The sequence below is a fragment of the Biomphalaria glabrata genome, chromosome 5 (assembly GCF_947242115.1).
Source record: "Biomphalaria glabrata chromosome 5, xgBioGlab47.1, whole genome shotgun sequence".
Lineage (NCBI taxonomy): Eukaryota > Metazoa > Mollusca > Gastropoda > Planorbidae > Biomphalaria > Biomphalaria glabrata.
Window position 1 is genome coordinate 53,707,039 of NC_074715.1, and position 21,977 is coordinate 53,729,015.

Here is a 21,977-nt window from a genome sequence, read left to right on the forward strand (position 1 = left end):
ACTTAATTGCTTTCAATAGAAATAGATTTAGGGGGAAAAGCAAAGAAAGAGGACAGAAAAATGGAGGCTTGCAACATCAGTTGAAGAAATGAAGTTAGAGATTGGTTGAATAAGGCAGGGGATGTGTTGTTGTAAACTTGTGGTTGAATAAGGCAGGGGATGTGTTGTTGTAAACTTGTGGTTGAATAAGGCAGGGGATGTGTTGTTGTAATCTTGTGGTTGAATAAGGCAGGGGATGTGTTGTTGTAAACTTGTGGTTGAATAAGGCAGGGGATGTGTTGTTGTAAACTTGTGGTTGAATAAGGCAGGGGATGTGTTGTTGTAATCTTGTGGTTGAATAAGGCAGGGGATGTGTTGTTGTAATCTTGTGGTTGAATAAGGCAGGGGATGTGTTGTTGTAATCTTGTGGTTGAATAAGGCAGGGGATGTGTTGTTGTATTCTTGTGGTTGAATAAGGCAGGGGATGTGTTGTTGTAATCTTGTGGTTGAATAAGGCAGGGGATGTGTTGTTGTAATCTTGTGGTTGAATAAGGCAGGGGATGTGTTGTTGTAATCTTGTGGTTGAATAATGCAGGGGATGTGTTGTTGTAATCTTGTGGTTGAATAAGGCAGGGGATGTGCTGTTGTAATCTTGCGATTTATACAATTTAAACAAAGATCCAAAATGTATGAGAAAAAAATTTGTTGATTTGTAATTCTCATTGTGTCCCTTGAATATCTGCCCTAGCGTAGAATACTCCAGTTATATTTCTCTAAACCTTTTCTGATGTCTATCAAGTCATATCTGGCAACTAAAAGAAACAAATGTGAACAAATTTGAATTTAGTGAACATCTCAAAACAAGTTTTTGTACAATAATTTAAAAAAAGAGTTCATACAAGCGATATTGATCTAGTTTTATACATAAATAAAATGCACCTTAGCATTATATAGTGCCTCATCTTTTGTAGTACTACATTTGACAACTTACTCGGGGGTTCTTGCTGTGTATTGTTAGACATGTTGACTGCTTTTTTGTTTGGTGCTATAGTTGGCAAAAAGTCTCCTTGATTCTCCTTCAAGCTTCCCATGATACCATCTTTTGAAGCTATTTGACCTACATATCAATTTGAAAACAAAATTTAAACATTATAAGGAAAAGCGTGATTACAGGTTAAATACGTTTGTTACAAGTAAAGTACCTGGTACCCTTTTACAGGCCTTGGGATCTATAGAGTAGATGATATAAAGGTTAACATGGGTGTCATGAGACCAGCACAACAAATAACCACCTTTACTTTTTAATGTCAGGCACTTATTAGAGCTGGGTGGACTCAGGGTGTCCTAAAAATCCTGAAATTCTAAATCCCAGTCTAAACCAATATCAAGGCCCCTCGCTTTGGAAGCCAAGAACTTAAGCACTAAACAACCATGCCCCCAAAAGGTTTAATGATACAGCAAAATTTACGTAATATATATGTATTATAACTGTAAGCATTCTCACAAAACAACCAAGATCTGTATACTAATACACTAACCATCAACAAAGACTAATCTGTTCCCAGCAGCTTGCATGACTTCCTTCAGGTGCCTCCAGCTTCCATTCTGACCTAGACGTCCATGTCTCATAACTGCACTTGAATATTCATCATCTCTGTACAATTAGACCCAGACAAAATAGTATCTATATTAAGTTTAATGTTGCCTTAATGTCTAAAAGTACATTGTAGTCTTTTTTGGTATGCCTATGCAAAGAAATTGTTTTAAACTGTTCTTCCAAAGAGAAAATTATAATGTCCTATATGTAACCTTGTGTTCTACGAGATCTAGCCTGTTTCCAGTGCATTGATGAAGGATGTTAGTCTTTGTAGTGTCCAAAATTAGGCCCTTGAAGACTCTTGATCAAAATTTCTCCCAGAGGCTAGGATTGAGAGATTGGTTCTCCACTGACCTGACACCTATGTGCTAATATCCCCATAAACTAGATGATCATTTAATCACATCCATTTGTGGGGTCACAACTCCTATGAGCCATAGAAAGAAGCTGAATTCCAACAGTAAAAAAAAAAGTTCCCCTATCAGACCTTGTAGTCTATAGGGCAGATGATGTAAAGGTGAAGGATGTCAGTCTTTGTAGTGTCCAAAATTAGGCCCTTGAAGACTTGATCAAAATTTCTCCCAGAAGCTAGGATTGAGAGATTGGTTCTCCACTGACCTGACACCTATGTGCTAATATCCCCATAAACTAGATGATCATTTAATTACATCCATTTGTGGGGTCACAACTCCTATGAGCCATAGAAAGAAGCTGAATTCCAACAGTAAAAAAAAAGTTCCCCTATCAGACCTTGTAGTCTATAGGGCAGATGATGTAAAGGTCATCTGTTACTGTGGCCTACGGTTAACTAGGGTGTCTTGTGGCCATCACAACGACCAATCACCTTTACTTTTCCCCAACCAATTTCAGGTACCCATTAGAGCTGGGTGGACTCAGAGGTGCTAGAAGATCTCAAAATAAAAAATCCCAGGATTCGAACCCCGGTTCGGAAGCCAAGCACTTTACCGCTCAGCCACAGCACCTCGAATTCCAACAGTGAGTCTTTCATATTCCTAGAATGTCAAGACCACCAGTGTGGTGTCCAGATGTGCCCACAACCCATAAGAAACTGAACTGCGAGACAGATGGTTCAAGGCTTAATGAAGACTTTCTTCCTCACCACATGCAATTCACTGCATGTTATGTTCCTTCTTTCTGCCCACCTATTTACTCTTATGGGTCATTTCCACAGCACTACCATGAGAATGGAAAAAGCCAGGATGTTAATCAGCTAGGGCTCTCTTCTAGAGTACCGTACCTTGCCTATACAGTTCATAGAGCTAATTAATTAAATAATCAAAGTAAGCTGAATGTTAAACTTTTAACTGTGAAATTTTACTATTATTATATAAGCCTTTTATTTTTTTTCTGAAGCTGAAAAAAAAAATTATTTAAAACTAGCATTATTATATACCTGTACAATGAAAACATTACTTACTTCAAAGGATTAGATCCTTGAGACACATGTAGGTCATGACAGGATCTGTATGTCTGTGTAGCTTCTCCTAACTGGAAACACAAAAGTTTAGATAAATGAAAAAAAACAAGAAACAATAGCAGTGAAATATTTCTATCACTTGACAACACAATCAGAACAAATGATGTATGATATTCGAAAGAAATCTAATTTACTTTTGTCCATTGTATTTAATTTCTGATAGTTCCCTAGTTTAAGGAACATTTGGGGAAAAGTTCCTCCCTCTTCTTGACATTCTTTCCATTCATTGCAAGACCCATGTATTTTTTTTTTTATTCTTTACAAGGTTTTGCCTTCATTTTGTGTCCTTTTTTTTTGGACCTACAGGACAGGTGTCTGGTATCCCTAACTGAAGATCTAGTTTCTCCTTACTCAGAAAAATGAGATAATTATAAGTAAGCCAAAGCAAGAAATGTGAGGATCCAGTGGAACTGCAATCTTATCTTATATTCTATAAAAAAAAAAAATTAGATTTATAATCTCTTCACATGTTTACACCAAGTCAATGTTTTAAAGTCAGCTTGAACTCAGTATATGTGTAATTAGTTCTCAATTAAATCGACAAAACTTTCCACTTATTTATATATAGGCCTATAGATTTTTTTTTTTTTTGGCGCCCTAAAATTTCCTATACTTCAGACTTGACTAAAACTAAATGAAGATATATTAAGAATAGCTGAAGACAATCAAAGTAAAACGTATCCTCAGAGATATCTGCACTTCAGTATCCTCCTATAGCATGGTCAAAGTACCATCGGCATACGAGATGGGAGACAAAAGTTTTCTGTGCTGCATTATTTTAGGTGCTTTAAGGTAAAACAACAGAGTTTTCAACCTCGAATTAAAAAACATAATGTTTGTCTTTATCTCCCTCCCCCCCCCCCCCAAAAAAAAAGGTAGGCCTAGCAAGTGTTTTATTACAGACATTTTGCATAAAATTACATAGCGCCCTGACAATTAAATAGTAGCCTACAATTTTTTCAACTCAAGAAAACATTAAGAAACTGTAACAGACACAAAATAGAAATATAAAACTAAAATGTTATTTAACCCTGGTTAGGCCAATAATAGAATATGCATCCTCCGTTTGGGACCCCTCAACTCAAGAAAACATTAAGAAACTGGAACAGACACAAAATAGAGCAGTGAGATTCATAACAAACGAATATTCACATTTGACTAGAGTAACACCTTTAGTAAAATCACTAAATTTAGAAAGCCTTCAGGACAGAAGACTCAAAAGTAAAGTAGCAATTATACATAAAACACTGAACCATAATCTTCAAATACAAAAACAAAATTTAATAAAATACTCTGAAAGACACAAAGATAAAAGCACATTCCTCGTCCCATATGCTAGGACAAATTTGTACAAATACTCCTTCTTCCATAGCGCTATTAGAGCATGGAATGGGTTGCCTGGGCTAGCCAGGAAAAACCAGTGACTTGGCAGAATTTAGGTCATTGGTTAATATGCATGACTAAATGCATAACGCGTAGGACGTAATTATCTTCTTTTTTTGAAGTAACGTCTGTATTATATAAGATAAGATAAGATTAAAATTTTCATTACATTGAATGGTGATGGTCTATTTAAATACGTGTCGTGGAGACTAGGCATTCCTAATGGTGTTGGCGGAAGTAGAGGTCTAGTGCCCAAGTCGTGAAGTGATTTGCCATAAGATGAGGGCAAAACAAGGCTCTGTCTTTGTCTCGGCATCCAACTAGACATTGAGCCATAGTTTGTGCTGAAACAAAAGGGAGATTATTTATTATAAAATTAAACATTACCATTTTCTGAGTTCAGCGTCTTTGATTAGGCCTATCTCATTATATGATAGACATTCCTTCAAGCAAAAAAGATAATTAAAATGTGTGGGGCATTAATATGCTTTAGATTTAGAGGTTGCTTCAAAAATCGAATATCGGGGGAAAATTTAGGAAATTAGGCTAAAAAAGAAATAAAAAATTAGCTTTTTTAAAAATAATCTTGTAAAATTACGGTGTTCCCGATGCTTTAATGCAGTTTCTATACAAATTTCTCTTGATTGTTTAACAATGTCTGTGTCGTCTATTCTAGATCGACTACCTGGTCGTGTAGCCTACATATGCGCTCTGGACTGTCGCCTAGATGGTCCCGGATTCAAACCATGCCATCCAGTGGGAGGTTTGAGCTAGAACGTAGCCTAATAATGATATCAGAGCCCTCGCGGTGCAAAAAATTTAACTCTAGATTTCCAGTTTTTGGGTGGGCTGTGACAACGTAGGGTGTATAGCCTACTTAACGACATTGAATACCACACTTAACGACACATTCTTTTATTATTATTGAGCTTTATTTTGAGTTTTCTCTTATCTTCTCATTCGATACAGTCGTTACTTCAAAAAAGAAGATAATTAGGGCCCTACGTGTCATGCATTTAGTCAGGCATATTAACCAATGACCTAAACTCCGCCAAGTCACTGGTTTTCCTGGCTAGTTCAGGCAACCCATTCCATGTTCTAATAGCACTAGGGAAGAAGGAGTATTTGTACAAATTTGTCCTAACATATGGAACGAGGAATGTGCCTTTGTCTTTGTGTCTTTCTGAGTATTTTATTAAATTTTGTTTTTGTATTTGAAGATTATGGTTCAGTGTTTTATGTATGATTGCTACTTTACTTTTGAGCCTTCTGTCCTGAAGGCTTTCTAAATTTAGTGATTTTACTAAAGGTGTTACTCTAGTCAAATGTGAATATTCGTTTGTTATGAATCTCACTGCTCTATTTTGTGTCTGTTCCAATTTCGTCATGTTTTCTTGAGTTTTCTGAGTATTTTATTAAATTTTGTTATTGTATTTGAAGATTATGGTTCAGTGTTTTATGTATGATTGCTACTTTACTTTTAAGTCTTCTATCCTGAAGGCTTTCTAAACTTAGTGATATTTAGTGATTTGGGAAATCTCTGGGCTGTGTTGCACAAAAACAAAATCATCCTGCCCATCTTTTTTTTTATCTTATCTAATAATAAATACAGACGTTGCTTCAAAAAAGAAGATAATTACGCCCTACGCATTGCATGTTTCAATCTAGTCATGCATGTTAATCAATGACTTAAACTCTGCTAAGTCGTTGGTTTTCTTGGCTGATTCAGGCAACCCATTCCATTCTCTGATGGCACAAGGGAAGAAGGAGCCCTTATACGGATTTTTTCTAGCGTATGGAATGAGAAATATGCCTCTATATTGTGTCTTTCTTATCTTATCTTGAGTAGGCTATTTCATTAGGCTTTAATTTTCAATTTGCAAAGTATTGTTTAATGTTTTATGTATTATAGCTATTCTACTTTTTCTTCTTATTTCCTGAAGTGTCTCTAAGTTTAGTGATTTTACCAATGGTGTTACTCTAATCAAATTGGAATATTCGTTTGTTATAAATCTCACGTCTGCTCTATTTTGTATTTGTTCTAGTTTCGTTGTTTTCTTGAGTTGATTTTTTTCCATATATGCTAGGATAAATTAATAGAACTGCTTCTTCTTCCTTAATGCCATATATCAGAACAGGAAAGGGTTGCCCGAATCAGCCAGGGAAACCAATGTTTTAGCACAGTCTGTAGATAAAATGTATAAGATATGTCCTGGGCCTTTTATCAGCGTTTGTTGTATTTAAACATAGACTAGATTTTAAAGATGATAAGTAGGCCTTTAGATTTAATATATAATGCAGATTGAAAAAAAAAAATAGAAAAAAATCAATTATTTATAGGGCCCACATAAATTTAACTCAGCCCAATTTTCTCTAGTGGTGAAATTTTAATAAAACAGACGAAAATGAAAGATGGAGGCAAACTTCCGTGGGCCTTGAGTTCCGAGAGTATTTGACTCAATTCTGAGTAGGCTTTATTATAAAGAAGAAGAATTATTAATTAGGAATCAGAACAAAAAAAAAGTCTATTATTATCTGGCAGGTTATTGCCCTTGGGTCTATTGAGAGGACTGCATCAGAAAATTAAAATGCGGAGAACATTCACTGAATAAAATACAACGTAGGCCAACTGAAAATATCAATATCATTAAATTACAAATTAAATAATTAATTCACCGAATATCATGCTATTTTTTAAATGATAAATGTTATCAGACTAGTAGGCCTATAATTAATTCACCAAATATCGCGCTATATTTTTAAATGATAAATGTTATCAGACTAGTAGGCCTATAATTAATTCACCGAATATCGCGCTATATTTTTAAATGATAAATGTTATCAGACTAGTAGGCCTATAATTAATTCACCGAATATCGCGCTATATTTTTAAATGCTAAATGTTATCAGTCTAGTAGGCCTATAATTAAAGATTGATAATACTTTGTTGTAGTTTTTTTGTCTATTACGTAATACTTACACAGATCGCGTGATTGGTCTGCTTGGTTTGTAGGCAGAGACCTTGTAATCTAATGACATGTCTCAATCCCTGTGCTGAAGGATCAAAAGTGTGTATGTTAAAAATTGAATACACACAACACAGTAGCCTTCACATTCCCTTACACATACAAATACACAAGCCACATACTCTCGTTACACTGGAAATGAAAGAACTAGCGCACAACAAAATTGTTATGATGCTCCATTAAGTAAAGTTCCCCCTTTCAGACCTTGTGGTCTATAGGGCAGATGATGTAAAAGGTCATCTGTTTCTGTGGCCTACGGTTAACAAGGTTGTCATGTGGCCAGCACAACGACCAACCGCCTTTACTTTAATGTCAGGTACCCATTAGAGCTGGGTGGACCCAGAGGCGCCCGAGGATCCCGAAATTAAAAATCCCAGTCTTCATTAGGATTTGAACCCCGGTCCCCGGTTCGGAAGCCAAGCGCTTTACCGCTCAGCCACCACGCCTCCATGATGCTCCATTAGTCGAGTTTAAACTACTCTGAATACGCCACGTATTAAGGGAGACAATGTTTAGATATTTTATTCTCTGATCTGGAATTTTCAGACCTTGCGATCTATAAGGCAGATGATGTAAACTTCATCTGTTTTTAGGGCAGACGGTTAACGAGTGTGTCGTGTGGCCAGCACAACGACCAACCACCTTTACTTTACCCCAACTAATGTCATACGCTCATTAGATTTAGGTGAAATCGGGGGCGTTCTTAAAATCCCGAAATTCATAACCCCAGTCATCTCCGAAATTCGGTCCCGAGGCTCATCGGACCGGAAGTGAAGAGCATTATCACTCAGCCACCACGCTTGTCAACCTTTATCCAATAGAATCAATTCTTTTATGAAATTTAACTTATTTCTGTAATTCAAATTCATGAAAAAGTGTGAACATCCGTGAATGACTGGTCTTGGGGTTTATGATCCGGACTTTCTTTCGCGATGATATGGGAACCCTGCTAGCCGTCACCCCCTGCGTCCTCCATGACGAACACTTACACAAACACAACACTAATACCCCTATGACAGCACACGCTGAGTCTCCAAGAGTCTCCAAGAACTCTGTCGGAACTTGGACTTAGCAAGGCTAAGAAACAAAACGTTCAAGATTACAGCTAAAAGTGCTTTCATCTGCTTAAATTATTTAGTGCTAAGCCTGTATGCCAACCATGGATAGCCTTTTATATCTCCTACCTTAACCGCCAGAAACAAAGCTTGTACATAACATATGCAGAGCATTTTGAAAACACACTGAACCAGTTCTAATGACGTCACTAACAGACGATCAATAGGAGGAAAAAAATCTGTTAAATGCCAAGACAAGTTATCAGAACTATGTTCCAAAGGGCGTCTATCAGCCAAGTGCTTTCTGTAAAAAAAAAATACCATATATATATATAAGGCATAACATGGGTGGGCGAGTATGGAGTTAAAGTTAGTTAAATTCTCTCTGCAAGTAGATTTATATTTAATAGGTCTGATAAGTTTTTCCTATATCAACAGATGCATACATTTTATATACAGTTAGGACACAATTTTTAATGAGAAAAAAAAAAGGTGAATAACATGTAGATATAAAAGACAGTCCTGACCAGGGCACGAACCGTGGATCCTTCGATTCGATAATTTTGCCTAGCATCAGCAGAGGATCAACTCGATCATCCAACTTTCGTCATAGCCTGCACTTGTCAAGAAGTCAGCTGTCAGATGACCAACCCAATCCCGCCCCCACTCGCAATACCCGCTTTCACCATTAATCATTAACTATAAGAGCCGTTGAGAATATATAAGTCAAACAATGGCTCAATAGAACAAGCGGACTACTAAAATACACTACATATAAAAACTCTAGTGGCTAGGTAGCAATTATCTGTTTTAAGCTAATCTTTTTTAATGCAACTTTATTGTAGTTTCAATACTTGTAGGCTTACATCTGGACATAACACTAAACAAATTACACTTGCTTTGCCTCATTAAGTAGACGCCTCTGGTTTGATCTTTTCGGTGTCTTGTTCACACTTGAGTGATCAGCTCCGTAGCACACGCGAGACGGATCAACCAGATACAATGGCAGAATGCCGCGGTCAATAAGTTAATGTGCCTTAAGTAAACTTCTTTTTTGACTAAATGCTGGCCATAACAGCACGTAGAGACGGGGGTGGGGCATTAGCTAAGGTTACAGAAAACTCAAGTGTTTTAACAGTATGAAAGGCCGAGAAAACGACACTTGTTAATGGACTTCAGGCCTTTGGGTATTTCGATTTTGGTGGGACTGAAAAACACGAAAAGATTTAAATATATGGGGTAGGTCCCAGTTTACGATAGCTTAGAGCCCTGGTCACATTGACAGGTAGTGCATGTTTTGTGATTGTAAATCGAGATCCTCTTTTTCTAGCCAGCATACTGGAGCTAAACTGAAAGCTTTTTTAAAAAAATCTATGCCAATGAAAATTAGCGTGCTGGTGTTTTTTTTTTTTATAACTTTTTAAAAACTTTTCTGTACTGCTATACAGTGTGTTGGTCATGCTGGGTTGTTGTGGTAACAGGGTCATTCTGAAAGAGTATTGTTACGATCTTCTCAATCAGGCCTTCTGCTAACACTGCTAAACACAACACAGCACATCTAAAACATCAACTTGACAACAAGAGCTTCAAGTAACAAAGTGGCGGTTTATTTACAATTACAATCAAAAACAGCCAATAAACACAATTGGCTACACTAACTTCAAATGCTTTGCTACACTACAGAACTGCCTATCTAATCACTACCAGTCTCTCTAGCTCGTGCAGCTACATTTTCGAGGACTCACTTCGTAGCACACAGTCCTTACTGCTTGCTGTCTTAGACTCGTTTCTAACACGCTCTGTCTCTGGTCCGGGAAGGCTCTCGTCACATGACCACAGCACGGGCCAAATTTGCGTGTATTAGCAGTACTGTCCCTTGTTCAACAGCCCTTGACCTGTGTGATTGGCCTGAATCATGTGTGTCAGTAGGTCACACACAAATTAACCCTTTCAGTCCGCCACTAGGGTTATAACAGTACGATTGACACTTTTGTAAAGATGGGCTCAGTGTCTACTAAGGTGAAGGTCATCTGATCAGCTCTGCCTGTCCCGTCTAGCATAGACCACCAACCAGCTTCTTCCAGGCGTCTCGGTTCTAAGCGAGTCTCTCCAACTGTCCACAAGTTTTTCTCACATTCTTGGAATCTGCTTCCAAATCGCAAAACCATGTATTTCTGGGCCGTCCCCTCTTTACTTTGGGGGTTCTGGGTGATCGGCCTCGTTCCAGGTGCTGACTTGTCTAATAGTACCCAGTAATGCTGAGATGGACAATTGTAGTCCTCTGAATTTCCATTTGTTTGGACCATTAAAATTATCTTATTTTATCCTAATGTTGGATGCATGTTAACCAATGACCTAAATTCTGTTAAGTCACTGGTTTACCTGGCTTGCTCAGGCAACCCATTCCATGCTATAATAGCGCTAGGGAAGAAGGAGCATGAAATTCAGTCCTTGTGGGCTTGTGTGTGTAAACTTTAGGACCCAGTACTTCTTGGCATGTTGAGATCACCGTTTGTTTCACTTTCTGCTTTGTCTGTTGTAGGCCTACTGTCTCCTCTTCTAGCAGTTCTTATAGGATTTGGAACTTGTTGGATAGCGTCACCTTATGATTCCAGGCATTATGGCCCATAACTTCTGTTGATTTGTGGGTTTTTTTGTTTTGTTTTTTTGCTGTTTCTGTGCAAAAAAAAGTAAACTATAACCTTTCACCTGGTCCATGATTTATAAACGAGCTGTCACGTGTCCAGTACAGAAGGAACCAGACATTTCTTTGGGTTTTTTTTTTCTGCCAGAGTTGAGGTCCTTACTTTTTCGCTCTGTGTTGTGTTTGTCACTCTCTTCACATTGAGTGGTCTTGGGCTATGTCTTCACCGTAGTCAACATCGATTTCCACTGTTTTTGAGGTCCTGTTTGATTCACTTTTTTGAGGGGGGGGGGGGGAGGGCGGGCTAGCCTCAAGTTATCAATAGAGGACGACTTTCGTAATTTGATCGCCCCCTTTATATGACCAAGCCAACGCGGCAAGCGGATTAGCCTGAGAAGTATAGGTGTATATACTAGGGAGACCTGAGCAAGCAAGTACACCTGTGTTGCTTAACCATGTCATTTTCAAGATGTGGCGGAGTGAAGGGGAACAGGTTGAATTCTCGCTCCTGCTTGATGGCAGTGGATGAGTGTCTGATCTCAGAACTACAGTGCTGGCTACATCAAGCTCAACACAACCTAACAGCCTCGTAATGACTGCCATGCATTGTATGACCTATACCAAATGATGCTTTGATCGACTCTGACAAATTGTTCTTATCTTATCAAATACAGACGTTACTTCCAAAAAAAAAAAAAGATGATTACGTCCTACATACATATGTGTCCCTGGGTCAATCTAGTCATGCATGTCAATCAATGACTTAACTCTGCCATGTCATTTGACTCGTTTTTTTTCCTGGCTGACTCAGGCTATATTATCTAATTGGTTGGCGTTTTTTTTCTAATTCCTAACCCATGTCATTTGACTTGTTTGTCTTCCTGGCTGACTCAGGCAACCCATGGCTGACTCAGGCTATATTATCTAATTAGTTGGTTTTTTTTTTTCTAATTCTTTTAGAGTTCCGATAAATAATGCCAGTGCTTTAAGTATGTAGAAACTAAGAGCCCCAATACATTTGTACAGTGTAATGACTAGGAGATTTACAACCCATCATCAAAAGCAACTAAACAAACACAATTCTAAATATTGTATGTTTTTAATTCGTTTTGTCTCATATATATATTTAGGTTTATTTACATAGTCATTGTCTGTTGAATAAAGATGTTACTGAACCGAATGTAAAACCTACATTTGAAAATGGCTCAAAACAATCAGCACATTACAGAACATTTTTTGGACTCAATTTTTTTTGTTCAATCTTTAAACAGAAATATATATTTACAAAAAGAAGAAAAAATAACAACTATGAGTAATTAAATTAAGATTTTAAAAAAAAAATACTGAAGTATAAAAAAAATGACAACAAAATCATCATAATCAAGTCTTGGTTCAAATCAAGAACTAGGTCAGTAGAGAAAAGAAAATATATACCACTGATCTAAACAAATACTATAGCTGTATAGGGACATTTTTAATAGTTATGCAAGTGAACTCTCAATGGCAATGGCAATAAGAAAAAAAATTCACAATGATGTTAAAACAAAAACATTAGTTGTTGTTTTTTTTCTTGTAAGGAAAAAAAGTGTAATTTTTAGTTTTCAAATTTTATGAAAGCTTTTAGTCAATATGACCTATGTTTTGGTAATTCTTTTAACTAAAATTGAACTAGATCTTGTAATTAAGTATCTTAATAAACGCTCATAAGTGTCAAGTCATTCTAAAATCATTTTAAATATTTAAAAAGTGACAAAATTAAATCATCATAAGTCCTAACAGTTGTCATAAAACTTTGAAATCAATTCCTAATATACAAGAAAAGAAACTTTCTCATTAAATTGCAAATGTTCCTAAAACATTCAGTTTATATTTGATACCTTAGCAAATACATTTTTCTAACCGTTCAATAAGTAACATCATTGGATAGTCTGATCAAACAGATTCATGTTATCTAACTAAAGTTAAACACAGCCAATTCTCTCAATAGAAATAAAAAAAAAAAATGGAACGCAAAAAAACAAAAAAACAGTTCAAAACATACAAGAATCAAATGATGGATTCCAAAAACAATTATTCATAAAATAAATATTTTGTGCTAGATTGTTGTGATGTTTCGTCTTAAAAAGTAACAAATGTAGAAGAGAACATATCACATGATTCATGACACCATTGTACATCAAAACATTTTATTTACACCAAACAATCTGTACACTTCGAATATGCTTGGTATTGCCATAAGCATCATTTGAAATATAGACATTTTTTAGCAAGCCGTTCTTTAATTACAGGGGACATAATTCTGAAAACACATTTGATGAGGCAGAATGTAGGAATGGTTAGAACAGCATGTAGTATCAAACCCTATACTAAAAAAAAAACACTACAAACCTTGACTTTAGTTTTTAGCATTGCCACTAAAAATGTGTGTATGCATACAATGACATACGCTTTTAAATTGAATATATTTATATTTTTAAATTAAATATACTTGCATCTATTTATATTGGAACTCTATAGTTTGTCCATGGTGGTTCGATGATGACCACTTTGTCATCCAGGGGTGAGGGCTTTGCACTGGGGTTTTATGCCTCCTCATGTGGCTGGTGAGACCTATGTGAGCCCGGAATGTTCGGCTGCACACTGGGCAGGTTATTCCAGCTGGAGCTAGTGTCGTTTGTCTTGCTTTTCTTTACTGGCGTTTTTCTTCTGCCAGCGTTGTTCTTTTTTCCTTTTTATTGGAACTCTACAGTGCCCAGAACACAATGCCAAGATTTTATCCAAAATGAAAACAAATAACTTTTTGATAACAAAAAGAGAACTTAAAGGAGATTTTGTGTTTAGGCATTTTCATTTCCATCTACTGGATTAAGAACAAAAAGATTTTCACTTTGAAATTTGTCCAAATTCTTAAAGAAACACAAGTCATAATATTAACAACAATAGCAAAGGGAACTGCCTCAAGGTAGAGACTAGACATTGCGAACCCCATGTATGTCTAGATCACATGACCACAGACTAAGAATCCCATTTAGGTCTAGATCACATGACCACAGACTAAGTTCTCCTTGATAATAATAGACTTTTATTTTGTTGAACTATTGTAAGAAAACACAGAACAAGGATTTAAACCCAAGGATTTTACCTTTCGACACTATAGTCTATATCATATTTAATCCATTCTTTGGTAGACAATTTGAAATGAGTGAGTGATTCAGCATTGAATCAAATGTTTTGTAACTCTTTGTCTCTTCAAGAATGAGAATGTGAAAAATAATGAAGTGATATTAATGCTAGACTGGTCTGAAAATCCATATTCGATATTAACACTCAGTTGCAGTGAATCTGAATGGACTAAACTGAATCTCTGTTTCTGAAGAGTGTCTCCTTCTGTTACAGTCATGATCCCCATGCTCACAATCAATGGTCAGCATGTCCAAATTCGGCAGACTAGACTGAATCGAGGATGGGCTGTCAATAGTGGAGGATGGAGATAACTCCTCATAGTCTGATACAGGCTCACGCCTAGATCGGCCTCCCCTGTCTGGGCTGAACTGAATGTTTGGTGTGCTGGAGTGCTGAGGGCTGTGCTCAGACTCTGGAATGCTGGACAGCGAAGCTGCTGGCTTTGTCAGTTTGTTCATGCTGGCACTTCTGGGCTCGCCAGCAGCATTCACAATTAAATTGTTTGTCTGGACTTTCTTGGAAGTTGGAATGATATATTGGTTCAAATTAAGTTTCGGGTCACTTGTGGCGCCTTCTCTGGGAAAGTTATTTAAAACCAGTTTCTGTTCAGATCCTGCCAAAGAGGAGACTAAAGAGGAAGGCTTACGACTGCTTGATGCCATAGACAACGTTGATAAATTGTCGTTGTCTAAAGGCTTCAGATTATGGGAATTTGGAACAATTTGACTGTCTTCAGATTCCGTTGAGTAACGTTTCTGTTCCATGCTAACCTGAAATACAAAAAAAAAATATAATAATGTACAAAAAATAGCACTTGTATTTAAAATGACACTAAAAGAATATTCTTTTCTTAATTATTATGATTTTTTTTTTCACATATTTTTCAAATATCAAATTGCCCAGTTAGCTTTTTCCTCTAAATACAAAACTTAGAATGTAATAAATAGAAAATATTTTAAGCTTGATTTAAATCCTGCCTAATACAATCTTTAGAAATGCAAAAAAAAATCCAAGATTAATGTTGCAATGAGGGCCCATGGTGGTGGAGTGGTAAAATGCTTGGCTTCTGAACCACAGGGGTTACAAGTTCAAGTCTGGGTGAAAACTGGTATTTTGAATTTCAGAATTTTTTAAATGCCTCTGAGTCCACCCAAGTTTGAAGGGCACCTGACAAATGGGGAAAGTAAAGGCAATTGGTTGTTGAGCTGGTCACTAGACTTCCTCATTAACAGTTGGACAGAGAAACAGATGACCTTTACATCATCTGCCCTATAATTAACAATGTCTGAAATGTTGCTATGATTGGTCATGATTTTCATGATTACATTTTTTTTCAATATATTCCATTGTTTTTAAAGTTAACATGCTGTATAATCTTTTCTAAAAGAATGTCCAAACCCAAACAACAAGAGAATATTCACAGTACTGACCTGCATGTTGTGCCTACAATACTCAGAGACAAACTCAGAATCTACAACTGAACAATCCAAGTACTCTGATAACTCTCCAGCACAATCTGTCTCACAACATGGTGCTAATTGACTCGGTGGAGCCAACATTCTATTAGGAGCGCCTTTCAGACTTGACTGACTAATGACTGGATACTGTGTGCTGGTGAAACCTGGTGTATAGACGTAGCCATTCAGTGAGACTGGAGCACTGCTGGCATCTCGACTTGATGAGAATTCCACATCACTTTGTCTGTGATTGTCTGCAGAATAAATCAATGCTGAATTTTTATGCCTGTGATATCCAAATAGCAATCTTATTAAAAGGCTAAACATTATCTTTTTGCCTTATCCATGTTCCTTTCTTATATTCTACTTAGTGAAGCACTAATTGCTGGGATTGAGAGTTGCAGAATATTAGGAAGCAATAACCCAGCATTACACGACATTCGCATTCTGCAAGCTTACACCATTAAACCTATCATTTACATTTTGGTGGCCAGTATGTTGTGTTCTAGACACGCACGGACTCAAAACTCAAACACCACTCAAGTAATACGTTACCACTCAAGCGAAACCAGTCACAAGTATTCAAGTAGATCATCATTGAACTAACCTGAGCCTGCACTTTTTCACCGGTTGACCTGACCCGTATTTACTAGAGTCAACTTTATCATTGACCAATTCGAACTTAACATCAATAGCTTGTATATTTTAAACCTGGTCAATGCTTATTTCTCCACTATTGTCGACATCTTCAGATTTAGCACGGCGTGACATCACCATCAGCAGAAACCGAAGACAGCTGATACATTTGTGTGGGTGAAAAACTCAAGGCGTCGCTCAAAGACAGCTGATACATTTGTGTAAAAAATGTAAATGATAGGTTTAATGGTGTAAGGTTGCAGAATGTGAATGTCGTGTAATGCTGGGTTATTGCTTCCTGAAGTACTCTTGACACGTGACAAGACAAATACTATAAACTGACCTAAGTCCGTTTCAGCAGACAAACGTGACGTTTATTTTACAACACAATAATAATAATACTGCACTCCTTGTTAGTGCTACAAGTCAAGAAATAATAAACAATCCTATCTGCTTAACAGCAGTATCAAATGTATCCAATACGTAAATCACAAATCACGTCCGCATCTCAGCGGGTAACACTGTGCAGAAATATAGATCAACTAATACATGTCTCAAAAGACCACTGGCAACAACTGCCCACAAGTTTTTTTTTGTAAGTCCTTTTTTACAAGAAATTAAATATCTTTTTTTTTTCATTTCTGATATTACCCTATTTTTTTTTCCAGAGACTATTTATTACATTGAAGTATAAATTATCTTGTAGAACATTCAATTTCCAACAAAATTTTATATAAAAAATCTATGTTTTAACAAACAAACAAAACAATAAAACATTTATAAACAGGTATATGTGATGAAAATTGTGTGAAAAACAAATTCCACCAGAATGAGAAAAAAAAAAAGGCTTTTAAGAGTTAATGTATTTTTACTGTTCCTTACCCTGACTAAGAAAAGGTTTGGCTGAACTGTTGGTAGAAACCTCAGAACGCTTTCGCTTTCCTGGACCAAACAATCTGGAGAGATACTGAGGAATAAAGAAATTGAACTGAAAGTAAGGCATGCTTTGCTTGATAGAGTTCAGTATACATGAATAGAATCACATGGGATGTAATTATCGTCTCGTTTGTAATATATAAGAAGAATCATAAATCAGCTGAGTATGCATGAATAGAATCAAATCAAAAGAGTATACATGAATAGAATCAAATCAAAAGAGTATAGGTCAATAGAATCAAATCAAAAGAGTATAGGTGAATAGAATCAAATAAAAAGAGTTTACATGAATAGAATCATAAATCAAATGAGTCAATTAGTTGCAGCTTCTTCAGGAAGTAACATTGGGAGTAAGTTTCAGATACAAATGTTGCTTAAAAGAATGTAATTACATTGCCAGAGCCAGTCGAAGGAATCGGCGAGCTAGAAGCAACACCATTGTAGCCACCATAGTTGACCCTGATACAATTAGGTAGCCATGCTGTACGACGAGCGACCTTTCTGTACTCCTTCTGCACCTGACGCAAAAGAACAAAAATTGATATTAGGTTAAACTAAATTTCAATAACAAAAAGAAAGACAATAAATGGTACTTGACTATACTTATTAATATGAAACTATTAGGATCAACTCTTTAAGAAAAAAAGGCTCCCCTTACTTTCTCATTCTTGATACAATGGAAGATAAAAATAAACATTCCCTGAAGACTGTTGAGTATGGTGAACAAATAGGCTATAATTTCACTCTCTTTGTTTAGATACAAGACTCCAAGCAGCCAGGTCAGCCCCAGAAGTACCACCAGCACCATAGCACCTTTCAGCCAAGCACTATAAAAGTCAACAACAAATTAGGTCATTGGGAAGTCATTCAACACTTAACACTTACGCTACATAAGGCTGTTTCTACTTAAAACTGAACACTTAAGCTACACAAGGCTGTTTCTAGCTAAAACTGAGGACAGTAATTTTTTTATAAAAGTCCAATATGATTTGGTCTAATTTGAATTTCCATTTACACTTTAATTTTACATTTAAAAACCAAAACTGGAATTGATGGCTCTTTTTTTTGAATTAATGTCTGTAATTTATAAGATAAGGACCCGACATAATGACAAAATGTACAGCTTTTTACCTAATAATGTAATTTTCATGAAGGTTTTAATTTACACCCCCTGGAAAATTGCTTCAAGGAAAAAAAATATATTAATAGATCTAGTAATTAAGCCAAACACAGAAACAAGCTTCTATGTGCTATACAAATTCTATTCACAACTGCAAACACGTGTAATACACATATTCATTTAAAGACAGAACATTGCTATACAATAAATATGAATCAGATTGCACTGTAACTGTTGCCATGATGGTCCTGAGTTCAAGCCCTGCTGCTACCATTCTGTAGGAAAGACTGAAACTTAGAAACTTATCAAACAATAGGACTTGAATGGATCACAAATAGTGATGGTAAGACCATTCAGATTTACAGTATTTAAAAAGGCTTTCCATCCAAATCCTCTGAAAATTGTTTGTTTGTTGTTTTACATGTTTCGGATGTTCCTTCAGAGTTGAAGATAGTTTACTTCCTAGTCCAAACCTCCTGCAGGACGATGGGGGATGGGAGTGGGCAGGGTTTGAACCCTCGACCCGAATGACAGTCCAGCGCGCAAACCGCATGACCAGGCAGCTATACAATTCTTCATATATCAGTGTAATATTTTCTGACTGATGACAACTGCTTGCTAAGTCATACAATTTACTCTACATTCTATAGGAACTCTCCATAACAGCAATGATGTAGAGGGTACAAATTTTCTTTTTAAACTTTTGAAGCAAAACTCCAGTTGATCATTTGTAGCCTGTACAATTGTTCTTTCCTTGTCTCTATTATTATTGAACATAATTCTAGCTGATCTCAAACTGTATCAACACATTCAGCGATTCACCTGTGGAGAAGGGTGGAGCGACATTGTTCCGACCTGTTAATGCCCAGGATTTCATCTCATTTCTACTAGATGATCCATAGTCGCTTCAGGACTGAAGGAGTTATAGTTTGAATCATCTAGTAAAATGTGAAAAACAATGTCATGTCTCTGTTCATTTTTAATTCATTGTTGATGTCAGTTTTTGTGTGCATGCAGGATATGTACTTCCCTTTTGTTTTCAGCTGTCCTATGTATTCTGAATAAGCAAAGAAATAGAAGAATTGAGGGTTTCTTTTTTTTTAAAGAAATTCTCAATGATCTAGTTATTGTATAGCTACATCTCTTCCAGCCAGATTATTGTCTGGCAATGTCCAGCTACGCAGTTTGTATTTTTAAATCAAATGTCAACATTGAGAAACACAGAGTAAAACTAATGAGAACAAAATGACTATGGTCAAATACATGATCTGTGTCATATTAGCTGGTCAAATACATGATCTATGTCATATTAGCTGGTCTAATACTTTATCTGTGTCATATTAGCTGGTCAAATACATGATCTGTGTCATATTAGCTGGTCAAATACATGATCTATGTCATATTAGCTGGTCAAATACATGATCTGTGTCATATTAGCTGGTCTAATACTTTATCTGTGTCATATTAGCTGGTCAAATACATGATCTATGTCATATTAGCTGGTCTAATACATGATCTATGTTGTATTAGCTGGTCTAATACTTTATCTGTGTCATATTAGCTGGTCAAATACATGATCTGTGTCATATTAGCTGGTCAAATACATGATCTGTGTAATATTAGCTGGTCAAATACATGATATGGCTAATATAAACTGGTCAAATACATAACATAACATAAACTTATTTCTTTGAAAGATGGATGCACAGACTTAGCTGATTGACTTGCACATCAAACAAAAACAAAAATCTGAGCAAAATATGAATTGTACAGAGAGCACAATGTGTAAGAGGGACTTAGGCTATGAGTAATTTTAAGAGTGAGTCAATGAGTCAAGTTGTGAGCTATTCATGCTGTGAATGACACATGCTTCAAATGATTCAGGCTGTGAGTGACTCGTGCAGTGAGTGATTCATGCTGTCAAGCTCTAACTAATGAACAACTGCATGTGACAAAGTCTAGATCAAGGACACAGGCTAGAACTTGGTAACAAACTTTTAACAATTACTAACATTATGATTTGTAAAACAATTATTATAAAATAAATACTCCAGTTTTGGAGAACTTAATAAGGTTAGTATCATTAATACTAATATTATCATTTGCTGTTTGAAAACAATGTAGATATATGAAATCTTTCAAAAATAAAACTTTGTTTTTTGTGTCAGTATTTCTATTATATTTATGTTTGGACTAATTAGCCATTGCAGTAAAAAAAAAATGAAAGCTAGCGCATGCTTCATAGCATAGATTACTATTAATACTCCTTCTTCCCTAGTGCTATTAGAGCATGGAATGGGTTGCCTGAGCTAGCCAAGAAAACCAGTGACTTGGCAGTATTTAAGTCATTGGTTAATATGCATGACTGAATGCATGACGCGTAGGACGTAATCATCTTCTTTTTTGAAGTAACGTCTGTATTATATTAGATAAGATAATTAAGATAGTTCATAAAAAAAAAAATGTCAAAACCCTAAATTGATCATCAAGCATGATGTCCTTCTATTCTGAAGCTGCTGAGGCAAAGAATTTTAAATGATAGATTTAGTGGACACGTGTGGTAAATACTTTTGATGCCTTTTTGTAACTTAGGTTTTTTTTTTAAATAATGTTTTTTTTATTTGCAGTCTCTTTATTTTGCTATTAAAACATTTTCTTTTATTTGCTGGTATAAAAACAATAATTTTCGCAATGATTTTTAAAAATGGATTTTAGCACTTTTCCACATGGCTTTATCTGGTTTATGTCTTTTTTTTTTTGCTAGGGATGTTTTGAAAGCTCTAGCGTAAAATTCAGTTAGATTACATTTATTCCAAATTTAATTTTTCCTTTTATGTTTTTCACTGGTTAGTGCTTATATTTGAAACATTAGAGAGTCCAGGAATAATGTCATAATCTACCAATAGTATTGGTCCAAATAAATCTAAGGTTTATTTAATTTAAAATCTAATAGAGATACCCCAATGGTGCAAAAACAATATTTAAAAAATGAATCTTGAATTACTGAGACCTAGTTATATCAGTCTTACATGTATTCAAAAATTGAATTTATTTATTTAGTCCAAATATACTACCTATTATTATGACGTGTACTGAAGTCCTATCAATTTCGCAAAAAGTTAGTTTAATTTTATTTTAGTTTAATTTTATTTTAGTTTGATAAAGAAATTTCTTCAGCATCAGTGTGCTTTGATGCCTGATTACACTTTCAATGATTGTTTTATTTAATGCTATCTTAAATTCTAGTACATAATAGACACCCTTCAAAGTGAACAATATTCTATAAAGTTTTCACCATAAAAAAAACACAACTTTTATGATTGGCAAAACTGTCAAGAGCTTTCATTAGTAAAGAGAAGTGTAAATTAAGCAGTGCATTGATATAAACTAACATTTAGTTATTAATATATCCTAATCAAACAAATGACTTGTGTCACAAATCACTTAGAATCACTCCTCTAAA

At 35.8% G+C, this 21,977-nt stretch overlaps 2 protein-coding genes across 16 annotated transcripts in view; both read right to left on the reverse strand.

The window, feature by feature from the left end:
* Window positions 1-172: 172 nt before the first annotated feature.
* Window positions 173-8,780, reverse strand: LOC106060680 (uncharacterized). 4 transcript variants are annotated; one of them, XM_056030336.1, is made up of 7 exons: window positions 8,668-8,780; window positions 7,438-7,511; window positions 4,627-4,801; window positions 3,015-3,085; window positions 1,518-1,633; window positions 971-1,096; window positions 173-791 (listed from the first exon to the last, which is right to left on the reverse strand). In XM_056030336.1, exons 2-7 carry the CDS (start codon window positions 7,494-7,496, stop codon window positions 724-726), a joined length of 615 nt encoding a protein of 204 aa, XP_055886311.1. In that variant the 5' UTR covers window positions 7,497-7,511; window positions 8,668-8,780; the 3' UTR covers window positions 173-723. The 4 variants fall into 4 exon arrangements, with proteins under 4 accessions (XP_055886311.1, XP_055886313.1, XP_055886312.1 ...); XM_056030338.1 differs by lacking the exon at window positions 8,668-8,780 and adding an exon at window positions 8,492-8,657; XM_056030337.1 differs by lacking the exon at window positions 8,668-8,780 and adding an exon at window positions 8,473-8,657.
* A 3,482-nt stretch (window positions 8,781-12,262) lies between these two features.
* LOC106060681 (adhesion G protein-coupled receptor L1-like) overlaps window positions 12,263-21,977 on the reverse strand; it is a 127,390-nt gene continuing 117,675 nt past the window's right edge. For 11 of the 12 annotated variants that reach the window (XM_056030322.1, XM_056030330.1, XM_056030329.1 and 8 more), the window contains 5 exons: window positions 18,053-18,221; window positions 17,787-17,912; window positions 17,341-17,425; window positions 15,796-16,079; window positions 12,263-15,135 (listed from right to left, as the gene is read on the reverse strand). In XM_056030322.1, the coding sequence (XP_055886297.1) occupies window positions 14,503-15,135; window positions 15,796-16,079; window positions 17,341-17,425; window positions 17,787-17,912; window positions 18,053-18,221 (1,297 nt within the window). In that variant the 3' untranslated portion in view covers window positions 12,263-14,502. The remainder of the gene's footprint in view (window positions 15,136-15,795; window positions 16,080-17,340; window positions 17,426-17,786; window positions 17,913-18,052; window positions 18,222-21,977) is intronic. The other variant, XM_056030325.1, reaches the window with a different exon arrangement.

Bases quoted from the DNA above. Each gene is read 5' to 3' on its own strand.
- LOC106060680 (XM_056030336.1), bottom strand. From the start codon at position 7,496: ATGTCATTAGATTACAAGGTCTCTGCCTACAAACCAAGCAGACCAATC. The intron at 4,802-7,437 runs GTAAGTATTACG...CTTTTGTTTCAG, and splicing joins AGACCAATCACGCGATCTGT to CACAAACTATGGCTCAATGT. The intron at 3,086-4,626 runs GTAATGAAAATT...TTGTGTTTCCAG, and splicing joins ATAGACCATCACCATTCAAT to TTAGGAGAAGCTACACAGAC.